The 11,832-nt window shown below is 48.6% G+C and overlaps 1 protein-coding gene and 1 non-coding gene across 2 annotated transcripts; both read right to left on the reverse strand.

Annotated features, from left to right (window-relative positions):
• Positions 1-754: 754 nt before the first annotated feature.
• CLDN2 (claudin 2) lies at positions 755-3,097 on the reverse strand. The gene has a single exon (XM_023506871.2). The coding sequence runs from the start codon at positions 2,944-2,946 to the stop codon at positions 2,251-2,253; it is 696 nt and encodes a 231-aa protein (XP_023362639.2). The 5' UTR covers positions 2,947-3,097; the 3' UTR covers positions 755-2,250.
• A 4,170-nt stretch (positions 3,098-7,267) lies between these two features.
• On the reverse strand, positions 7,268-7,375 carry LOC111721575. The gene has a single exon (XR_002770691.1). It is a non-coding gene; the product is annotated as a U6 spliceosomal RNA (small nuclear RNA).
• Between the last annotated feature and the right edge of the window lie 4,457 nt (positions 7,376-11,832).

The following is an 11,832-nucleotide window of genomic DNA, read 5'->3' on the forward strand; positions in this document are numbered from 1 at the left end:
CCTTCTCTCCCCCCTGTCTTTCTTTCTCACTTTGTCTCTCTCTTTCAGTCTGTCTCTGTCTCCTCACCCCACTCTCTGTCTCTCTTCCCGTCTCACCCACGCATACCCCTCTCAGGGCCAGTGTTGCTCAGACTTGAATTCGGGTTTCCCTTTGGACCCATACTGGCCATATGACTCCGAATAAGTCATTTGTCCTTCCCGCCCGAGGCGGTCTCTAAGACCATAAGCTACATGGGTGGAGGGAGTTTTGTTTGGGTTTTTCACTGCCCATTCCTGTCCATGTCAGCTGGCGCTGTTACAATCACTGGGCCCGAGAAGGTGTTTCCCCAACAGCCTGAAAGAACAGGCCGGCTGTGTATAGGTCCTGGTCTCTCACGGGGAAAGGGAGGTGGGTACTTCTTGTCTTCCTGAGACCTGTAGGTGACTCAGTGGGACCCCCACAGTCCCACAGTTCTCGGCCCTGCCTGTCCTCCGTTTGCTTCCCCACGGTCCCCTCCCCTTCATGTATGTCACAAGGACACACGGCTCATTCATTCCCAAGCCGGAGTTTTGAGCTGGACTTGCTCCCAAAGAGCGAGGACCTCTGAGACCTTCCAGGCCTCAGTGGGTTGATCAGAGCCACTTTCTTGGTTCCTTACACCATGAGGAGCTGGGCCGCAGGGCCTGCCTCTTCTCCCCAGGGAGGGCAGCCGGGAACCTAAAGGCAGATAGCCCAGCCTGCTCGGTAGCCGTTCAATAACCAATCAAGCAACAGTTTAATCCAATCAAAAGTCTTTATTGAGTGCTCGCTAACAACCACTACTGGTCTTGGTACAGTGGGGAAGATGGCGCAGTCTAAGGCCTGCCCAGAGGGAGCTTCCGGGACAGCTGGGAGACGGCTCCCACCCAGGGACGGGGAGTTAATATTGTGAGGGGTCTGGGCCGGGGGACCTGGTGGGTGAGACGGAGGCATTGTTGGGGGCGAGGGAGCCACGAGTTGTAGTGATGGAGGCCAAGGTCTTACAGGATAGACAAGAGTCATGGGGCTGAGGCAGGGGGGCTGTGTGAGCAAAGCTGGGCGGCCGGAGCCGGGACTTGTTGCCTGAAGGACTTGTTGGAGTCCGGATACACTCAGGATGGGGAAGGTGCCCACAGGCTTAGAGGGGTAGGATGGGGGCAGGAGGCAGGGGGAGAGGGACTGAGGACAGTCCTCCCTCCTGGTCTGTGGTGCCCCTCATGAGGGCCTACTGAGTCTGACAGTTTCCCTAGTTCTTTGTTCGAGGTTCATCTAGGCTTTTGTTGCCCCCTCCAGCCCCCCGGAAGCACTGGGAGCTCCCCTCAGGGCTACACCGCTCAGGGGGCTGGGCTGAGAAGACAAATGGAAGCCTGCTCCAGAACAGCTCCTTCTTTCTGGACTCAGAAACTAGGTGGAAATCCTTGGAGACTTTCACACACACATACACACACAGAACACACACATGTGCATGCTCATGCACACATGGACACACAAAACACACACGTGCACACACACACCTTTTAGCTCAGTATTTTTATTTTTCCATTTTGACTATTTCTCAGGAAATGTAGGAGGACTCAGGATATTCCTGGGCCCCACATGCTGTTCCACCCCAAGCCGGAGAGCATCTCTAGGAAATCTCTAGGAAAACTGGCTTCCCCCCCTCTCATCTCGGGCTCCCGCAGCTTCCCCGTCGCCAGGGCAGCGGCCTGGAGCGGGTGCCCTCCAGAGTGCCCAAGCTCCTGGCTCCTCTGTGAACCCTCCTGGCAGAGGAAGCACGCTTGATGGGATCCGGGCCTTCCCCCTCCCACGCCCGGCTCAGAAGCCCCGTGGGAGCTGGCTCTTCCTCTTCCTCTGCCTCTAACAATGGGAGTGAAGAAGGGTCCGTCTGGTCCGGGCCTTGGAAGGAGCCGGGGGTGGGAAGGGTTCAAGTAGGGAGACTCTGAAGTTCTGGAGCCGAGAAGGCCCAGGGGAGGGGGCAGAGCAGGCGAGGGGACGGGGTGGCTTCCCAGACATATAAGGCAGGGAGGGGCCCATGGGCTGGGGGAAAGAAAGGGGCAGGGTGACAGTGGGGAGGGGGGCTGCCGGGTGGGGGGGAGGTCTGTGGGAAGGCCTCGGCGCCAGCTCCTCCAGTCAGACTCCAGGGAACCCCCGAGGTCCGTCCTATCTTCGGCATCGCCTCCCGACTCGATCGGATGGAAACGAGAGCCGTGGGCCGGCCCCCCCACTCTGCCCCCCAACCCCCAGCGCCCTCCTCACACGTACCCTGTCAGACTGTAGGAGTTGAATTCGCTCTTGCCCTTTATGGTCTGCCCCGGCCGAGGGGAGGCCCTGGTGGCTAAGGGCTGAGCTTGGTAAGCGCCATAGTAGGGGGACTGGTCTCCCCCCCGGGCTGGGCAAGAGAAGCAGAGGATGGTGCCGGCCACCATAGAGAAGAGGGAGGAGATGATGCCGAGATAGAGGGCCTCTCCAATCTCGAACTTCATGCTGTCGGGCACCAGCGGCGAGTGGAAGTCCCGCAGGATCCCGTGCAGGTTCCAGACGACGGGGATGAAACCCAGGAGGCCTCCTAGGAGGAAGAAGACTCCGCCTACCACCGCCACCCTGTCTTTGGCCGGGGAGTCCTTGCAGAAGACAGTGCACCTCATGCCCACCACCGAGATGATGCAGGCCAGGGACGAGATGGTGCTCGAAGCCACCATCATGCCCTGGGCAGCCTGGATGTCTGCCGGCAGCCCCAGCAGGGTGCTGTAGATGTCGCACTGAGTGATGCCGGTGCTCTGGGTGGCACACTCCATCCAGAGACCCTTGGAGAAGCCGACGGCCGTGACGATGCTGGCCCCCACGTAGGAGCCCGTTCTCCAGCTCGGGAGCAGCATGGCTACCAGGGTGCCCACTAGCCCCACGAGGCCCAGGATGTACCCCAGCAGCTGGAGGCCAAGAGACACCATGATGCTCGGAGCCCCTCGAGTGCCCTAGTGTTGGCTCTGCTTCCCTGGGCCTCTGGCTCCTAGCTCCTCATCGCCGAGCTCCTCTGGCAGGCAGGACTGTCTCTGTTCCTTCCTCAGGAGTGTTTGAGGGTGGCTACGAGCTGGCTGGAGAAGCCACCTAGAAAACAAAAAAAAAAAAAAAAAAAAAAAAAAAAAAAACCACATAAACCAGATTAAATATTGACCAGAAGCTTATGAGAAACCAGAAAATGCTGGGTGCCTTTTGACCTTTGTTATCTTTAGAAATAACACACGCAAAAACTTCCCGACTAACTTTGAAAATTGAGCCAAAATGTCATCACCTCCTGCGTAGGCCCAAGCCCCAGGGTGGCAGGCAGACAAAGGAAGGGGCGGGGCACACTGGGGGGGGGGGTGGAAAGACACATGTCCCCTGTGGCAAATACCGTCCTAATTTTCTCCGCTTCCCTAGCTATCGGTCTGACCCCACCTGTCCGCGGAAGCTGACTTAGGTCAACTGTCAGGCCTGAGGGTGCCCAGAGAAGGGGGGGGCCTGGTAGGTGGCACAAGTTGGCACCTGAGTCGGTCCCTTTGGGGTCAGAGGGTTTAGTCTGGGTATAGCCAAGGGGAAATAGCTGAGGGGTCGTGGTTATCCGTATTCCCTGTTCGGGTTCCTGGCACGTCCAGGTGTATGAACAGTTGCTTTTCCCCTTAGATTTCCCAAGTGCCTCAGGGCACAACTTGGACCAGGCCCTGCCATTGCCAGACAGGGATAATAGCCCTGCCGTGCTTGGCTTGGAACTTGGGAGTTCAAATCCCCACCAACTCCTGTGCTTGAGCCAGCTCATAATTCAGCAGGATGAAGGGGCGCTGTGGGGGAAGGTTCCCAGCTCAGTTAATAACGGGCAGGTGCCATAGGCCTGGGCCACTGGTCTGGCATGGGTACCTTGACCATTTCCGGGGCCATCTGGTTCAAAGCCTTCATTCTACAAATGAGAAAACTAGAGCTCAGGAAGGGGAAGATTTTGCCCAAGGTTCCCCAGGCTTGAAGTAGAAGGGTTAGATTAGGAACTCCGGTTCTCTGATGCTAAAGCCACTGAGTATTCTTCCCACTAATCCATACATTGGCCTTGGAGGGAAGGAGAATAAGGAGGAGGTAAGAGGCAGTCCACTGCGGTGGAGAGAACGATAGATTTGGACCTGAAACCTTGAGTTCAATCCCAACCCTTCCACTTATTACCTGGGTGGCTTTGAGCAAGTCAAACCCCCCCCCCCCTTTTCCCCAGGCCTCAGTTTCCTCCTCTGTAAAATGAGAGGGCCATTTGAGCCAAACAACCTCGCAAGCAGTTTAAGTTCTAGGATCCTTTGGCCCGAGATGGGGGAGAAAATTACAAGTGAAAGGAAGACATAGCCAGCCCCATTGCATTCCTCCAATTAGGCCAAAAGCTCTCTGACAGCAGAAGTGTCGTTCCCCACTCCCACTCAGCGAGCCCTGGGCACATCCATGCTGCCCTCAGACCAAAAACCAGAAACAAAGGGGTGGGAGGAGGGTCCAAGTGGGATCAGAACAAGTTGGGGGTGGGGAGGGACAGAAAGGAAAAGGTTTTCCCCATCTTGGAAAATGACAAGGATGATGGTGGAGGATCATAGGGGAGAAGGGTTTGTTGGAACCCCCCCCCCATCTGGTGCACCCTAGTTAAGCTTTCTGCTGGAGTGGAAGGTCTCCCTAACTCTAATACAGAGCAAAGCACGTGCTAGGGAAGCAGATCCCAGCAGGATCTTCTGGAAGCATCCGGAAAGATGGAGGGGTCAGTCCCATATGCTGCCCTGCTCAGACCACATGCTGACTTCACATCTGGGGGGGGGGGTCACAGTTCAAACTACAAAGCATACAGAAGAAATCAGGATAACTAAAACTCCACAAAGATACATCAGAGGAAGTGAGGGTGTCCATTCTGGAAAAGAGAAACTGGGGGATGGAAGGGTGTACAAGCTGCGTTCAAGAATTAGAAAGGCCACTTGAGTAGTCAGAAAAACCTGAAAAGACTTCCGTTAACTGATGCAAAGTGAAATCAGCAAAACCAGAACGTCATGCACAGTAACAGCAACTTTGTGCACTGATCAATTTTGATTCTTTTCTCAGCAAGTCAATAACGATCCAAGACAACCCCAAGGGACTCATGATGAAAAATGCTGCCCACCTCCAGAGAAAGAACTGAGCGAGTCTAAATGCAGAGTGAGCCATACTGCTTTTAACTTTATTTTTTTTTCACGGGTTTTATTTTTGGTCTGTGTTTTCTTTCACAATATGACTAATATAGAAATCTGTTTTGCATGACTGCACATGTATATCATATTTCTTGCCTTCTCTAAAAAGGGAGAAAGAGAATTTGGAACCCCAAAATTTCAAAAATGAATCTTAAAAATTGTTTTGACATATAATTAAGGAAAAAAATAAAATTTTATATATATATATATATATATATATATATATATATATAATTTGGAAGGGCTGTCATGTGGCTTGTTCTGTTTGACCCCAGAGGGCAGAAACAAGGAGCCATGGAGGAAGGCTCAAAGAGGCTGATTTAGGCTTGTTGGAAGGAAATGTAATTGAAGCAATTAGAGGTGGGATGGGCAGCCAGGAAGGGAGTGACTTCCATGGGATTGGAGGTCCTTTTTTGGGGGGGGGAGAATTTGAAAACAACATTTGGGATTTATTATATAAGTTTTCATGAAATGGAATTTTTGGTTTTATATTGAATTCTCTCTTATGTTCTGCTGTATATATGGAAATGTTCTCTTGTATTTAAGTTTAAAATAATTAATATTTCACATACGTATATATATAGGAGTTAATCATAAACACTATATACATACATATAATGTTTATGATCAATTCCCCTCTACCAATTTTTTTAATAATAGCTTTTTATTTTCAAAATACATGCAAAGGTGGGGCAGCTAGATGGCAAAGTGGATAGTGTTCCACCCCTGAAATCAGGAGAACCTGAGTTCAAATATAGTCTCAGACACTTAACACTTTCTAGCTGTGTGACTCTGGGCAAGTCACTTAACCCTGATTACCTTGCCAAAAAAATACACGCAAAGATAGTTTTCAACATTCATTCTTGCAAAACCCTGTGTTCCAAATTTTTCTCCCTCCCTTTCCCCCATCCCCTTTCCCCTAGACAACAAGCACGATTATCATACTGCACAAGAAAAAGATCTTTTTGATCTTTTTTGATCTTTTCAGATCAAAAAGAGAAAAAAATGAGAAAAAGCAAGAAAACAACAGTAAAAAAGGTGAAAATACTATCCACATTCAGTCCCCACAGTCCTCTCTCTAAATGCAGATGGCTCTCTCCATCACAAGTCTATTGGAATTGGCCTGAATCACCTCATTGTTGAAAAGAGTCACAGTCTATCATCAGAGTCTTGCTGTTGCTGTGTACAATGTTCTCTTGATTCTGCTCATTTCACTTTGCATCAGCTCATGTAAGTCTTTTCTGAAATCTTTTTTTTCCTGATAGAACATCATTTCTTATACAACAATAATATTCCATAACATTCATAGACTATAACTTATTCAGCTATTCTCCAACTGATGGGTATCCGCTAAGTTTCCAGTTCCTTGCCACTACAAAAAGGGCTGCCACAAACATTTTTGCACATGGGGGTCACTTTCCCTCCTTTAAGATCTCTTTGGGATATAAGCCCAGTAGTAACACTGCTGGATCAAAGGGTATACACAGTTTGATAGCCCTCTGGGCACAGTTCCAAACTGCTCTCCAGAATGGTTGGATCAATTCACAACTTCACCAACAATGTATTAATGTCCCAGTTTTCCCACATCCCCTCCAATATTCATAATTATTTTTTCCTCTCATTTTAACCAATCTGAGAGGTGTGTAATGCTGCCTTAGAGTTGTCTTAATTTGTATTTTTCTAATCAATAGTGATTTTAGAGCATTTTTTCATATGACCAGAGGTGGCTTTAATTTCTTTGTCTGAAAATTGTCTGTTCATATCCTGTGACCATTTATCAATTGGAGAATAGCTGCTATTCTTATAAATTTGAATCAATTCTCTATATCTTTTAGAAATGAGACCTTTATAAGAACCCTTGGATATAAAATTTCCCCCCAGTTTTCTGCTTCCTTTCTAATCTTGGCTGCATTGGTTTTGTTTGTACAAACCTTTTTAATTCAATATAATCAAAATCATCTATTTCATATTTTGCAATGTTCTCTAGTTCTTCTTTGGCCATAAATTCCTTCCTTCACCACAGACCTGAGAGGTAGACTATCCCTCGTCCTCCTAAAATAATACAGAACGCTTCACAAATTTGCTTGTCATCCTTGTGCAGGAGCCATGCTAAATTTTCCCTGTATCATTCTCATTTTAGTATATGTGCTGCCGATGCAAGCACCCAATTGGAGGTCTGAAAGCAAAGGCTGGTTGACCACTGGTTAGGGATGCCTTTAGGAAGAGACAAGGCTGAGAGAGGACGGCATGATGAAGAAAGCAGTGGATTTGGAATCAGAGAGCCTGGGGTCAAGCAGTAGCTTTGCTGTGAGTGACCTTAGGCTGGCCAGAGTACAATGGGCTGCTCTGGGAAGAGGTGGGTTTGGAAGTCTTCAAGTATAGGGTGGCTGAGCACCTGTCAAGTATGTGATAGTGAGGATTCCTTTTAGATAGCCCCTGAGTTCCTTGCCAACTCTCAGATTCTGTCATTTCCTCTAACCTCTGTAAAATCAGACTAGATCAAAGCTTCTTAAACTGTGGATCATGGACCATATGGGATCACATAACTGACTGTGGGATCATGAAATTATTATTTATTTGTCTACCTATTTTATATACCTGGATATCCAAGGTCATGTAAAAATTTCTCAGGTGAAAAGGTGTCATTGGTGGCAAAAGTTTAAGAAGCCTGGATGAGATGACTCCTTAAGGTGCCTTTCAAGCTCACAATCCTTTGAGAAGTGGGGAAAAGGCAGGACCCGGCAGGTTTGTGGCAGAACAGAAGAGGTTTGGGAAGAGCTTCCTCTTCTTGTCTCCTCCTCCTCCTATCGCTTCTATCACTCAGATGCCTTCTGTCTCTTTCTCCTTCTTGCCTCCATCTCACACAAGGAGGAAGCCATAGTCCTTACCAAAGCAAACACTTCTTTCTCCCTGCACACTGGATCCTATTCCATCCTCTCTCCTCCAACAGACTGGCCCCTCTCTTACTCTCACCCTCAGTTATCTTCAATTTCCCCCTGTCTACTAATTCCTCATTGCCTACAAACGTACCTAGGCCCCCTACCTCCCCCCAAAAACCTTCTCTTGGTCCCCCCATCATCCTATATCGTTACTCTCCTTTGTGGCTAATCTCCTTAAGAAAACTTTCTATACAATTCCATTAGACTTGGGATGGAAAATGCCATCTGCATCCTCTGGATGGATGGAGAACTTCGAAGCCTGGATGGAGATCAAAACATAGTATTTTCACCTTGGTTGGTTTGTTTCTTTTTTCCTGTTTTTCCCCCTTTTGATCTGATTTTTCTTATATAACATGGCAAATATGGAAATATTTTTAAAAGGATTGCACATATTTAACCTATATCAGATTGCTTGCTGTCTTGGGGAGGAGGAAGGTGAGGGAGAAAAATCTGGAGCACAGTCTTACCAAAATGAATGGTGAAAACTAACTTCACACATATTTGGGAAAAGAAAATATTGAGGAAAACAGCAAACTGTCGACAATAGGTTCTGCTCTCTCTCTTCTCTCTTCTTAACCCTTTACGTTGTGGGGTGTAGGGTGTGTGTAGGGAAGACTAAGAGCTCTGGTGTAAGGACTTCCCATCCACTTTTGGTGTCTCACCCGGGGCTCCAAGAAGCTGTAGAGCGCACAGTCATCACACTCTATTTAGTAAAACCATTCTGGCAGACGGGCTAAATGAGGCTGAGGGTAACTGAGGGGTCTCAAACCCAGCGGTGAGTTTGGGGGTATCTACCCATAGCATGTGACTCACCTTCCCCAAGCCCAGGAATAGGCAGATGAGAACAATGATCTAGTTTCCAACCATACTATGACCAAATCTAATGTCCTTTTCTCAGCCCTCGTTCTTCTTGACCTCTCTGGAACCTTTGACATCCTTGCTACCCTTTTCCTTTCTACTCTCTTCTTCTTAAGTTTTTAGGACACCATTCTCTTGTGCTTCTTCTCCTATCCATTGGACCACTCCTTCTCTGACTCCTTTGCTAGATCTGCCTCCAGATCACACCCTCTAACCCTAGGTGTCTCACAAGGCTCTGTCTTGGACCCTCTTCTCACTTGGTGATCTCATCAGCTCCCATGGATTTAATGGCTATTTTTATGCTAATGATTCTCCAATCTATATTTCCTGCCCTGATATTTCAGTTGGCCTCCGGGCTCCCGTGTCCAATGGCCTGTCAGACATCTCAAGCTGGATGTCCAAAAGGTGTCTTTCAACTCAACATATTCAAAACTGAACTCATCTTTCCCTCTAAACCCCCTTCATCTCTAAGCTTGTCTGTTACTGTAAAGGGCACCTCCATCCTCTCAGTCCCTCAGGCTCCCAGTCTAGCCGCCATCTTGGACTCCTCACTCTCTCTCACCTCCCACATCTAATCTATTGTCAGGGCCTGTCGATGTCACCTCTTCAACATCTCTCAAATACTCTCCCTTCTCTACTCTAACACTTCCTCCACCCTAGTGCAGACCCTCATTATCTCACTTCTGGCCTATTGCAATAGCTGCTGGTGTGCCCACCTGTCTCAGTTCTCTCCCCAGTCACCTACTCTCCATCCAGTCACCAAAGTGAAAACGATTTTCCTAGAGTGCAAGTCCCCCTTCCCCACTACTCAATCAACTCGGTGGCTCCTTATCTCCAGAATCAAGGACAAAATCTTCTGTTTGGCATTCCGAGCTCTTTGTAATCTAGTCCCCCACTCCTATCTTTCCAATCTTCTCATACCATACTCCCTGCCACGTGCTCTTCAGTTCAGTCCCACGAGCCTCCTGGCTATCCTGGGGAACACAATGTCCCATCTCTTGGCTCCCAGCAGTCTCTCTGGTCACTTTCTTTTTTTCCTTATGGAGAATTCGTTGCTGAGTAGGGGAGGAATATATTTGGAGATAACTATTGTTTTTTTCTTGTGGACAGGGAGGCCCCAGGCCAGAGACAGTGGGTCTGCTTTGAAGATGCTGATCTCTCCTGCAGTTTCCCCACCTCTCACTCCAGCTTCCTGGTGTTTCCCACATCGGCCACACCATCAGAGGAGGGGAGCAGGGCCAGGCGAGAGCAGTAGCTTCTCTCCCAATCTCCTTTAAGGGAGGGGTTCCAGAGCAAGGGGCTTCCAACTTTCTATCGAATTAGCTCCTACGCAGGATAGCCCAGCTCTCGTCAAGCCTTGGGTTGCAGGAACAGAGTCTGGCTCCTTTTTGCAGGGGCTGGCTTGTCAGCCCAGAGGCAGCCACTGAACCTGGACCCAAGGAAAGACTTCAAGGCTTGGAAATGACGGGACTCCTGGCTCCCAGAAGGCTCCTTGCTGGTTTTTAGCCTCTCCCCTCCCTGTCTCTTCTCTTCCAGGGCTTTCTGGTTTCCAAGGAAGCCTTGAGCTATAGCCACAACCACTAACAAGGCCACCCACAGTCTCATGGGCAAATACATCTAGAGCTGGAAGGGGCAATCTAAGTCCACTCTTCTCATTTTACAGAGGGGGAAACTAAGACCCAGGGAGGGAAGGGGCTTGTTTATGGGCATGTAGAGTTTAAAGTTCCTAGAAGGAACTTTAGAGGCCATAGAGTCCAACCTTTTTCCTTTTAAAGATGGGGAAACTGAGGCTCAGGAAGTTGTGACTTTTTCAAGGTCACACATAAGAGCACAGAACTAAAGTTGGAATGGACTTCAAAGGCCATCCATATCATTTTTACAAAGAAGGAAACTGAGACCCAGAGAAATAGTGACTTTTTCAAGATCACACAGCTAGTGAGTCAGAGCTTGAACCAAAAGTTCCCTCATTTGATCCAGTCCTTTTTCCATTGTTACAAATGAAATAATATCTGAGGAGAAATTGAGGCCCAGCAAGTGGGCCTAAAATCCCTTTTAGCTTAAAATCCAAGTGCCCCTGTATGAACTTAGACCAGTCACTAAAGTGTCTTGGCCCAGGCCACATAAGTAGTAAGTAGAAGAGCTGGATTTGAACTCAGGTCCTCTGAACTCCAAGTTCAGCTGTACCTTCTTAATTCCCTGTAAATGGCCTTTTGGAGGCTACAAAAAGGACCCTGGACAAGCTGATGTTCTAGTAGGGGAGATCAGAAAACAGTAGAAATAATCAGGTGGCCCATGCATGAGAAAGGGCCAGGAGGGTGCCCACTCTTCCCCGGCCTCCCTTAGTAAACCATATTGATCAAGTAACCTCCCCTCTCTTTAATCTCAGTTTTCTTTCCCAGAAAACAGGAAAGACATTTGTTCTCTCTTCTAGAACCATGACAAGGAAAGCACTTTCAGCCTCAGGAAGTGAGTTATTCCAGGGAAAGAGAGACCATACTGATCGTGCCTGGGGGGCCAATGGGGGAGGAAACATTTGAGCTGGGCCTGGAAGAGGCAGCTGTGGATGGGAGCCTCAGAGATGGCCGAAAAATGCACGGAAGTAGAAAAATGGTTTGGGGAATGGTGAGTGGTAGTCCCTAAATCCCTGAATCTTTAACAGTTCTTTCCTAGCTCCCAAGGGCCTCTCCTTTGGAGAAGAACTAATTAAGGGTATTAACAACTGCTGGAGGAGATGGAATCCTTTAATGACTAAGCAAGAGAAGGTAGAAAAAAGGAATGGGGGGGGGGTCTGCCCAGTTGGGAAATGAGATTGGACCTTACCCCA

The sequence above is a fragment of the Sarcophilus harrisii genome, chromosome X, assembly GCF_902635505.1.
Source record: "Sarcophilus harrisii chromosome X, mSarHar1.11, whole genome shotgun sequence".
Lineage (NCBI taxonomy): Eukaryota > Metazoa > Chordata > Mammalia > Dasyuromorphia > Dasyuridae > Sarcophilus > Sarcophilus harrisii.

What these genes read in the sequence shown, in the direction of transcription:
- CLDN2 (XM_023506871.2), bottom strand. Translation starts at nt 2,946, where the DNA reads ATGGTGTCTCTTGGCCTCCAGCTGCTGGGGTACATCCTGGGCCTCGTG.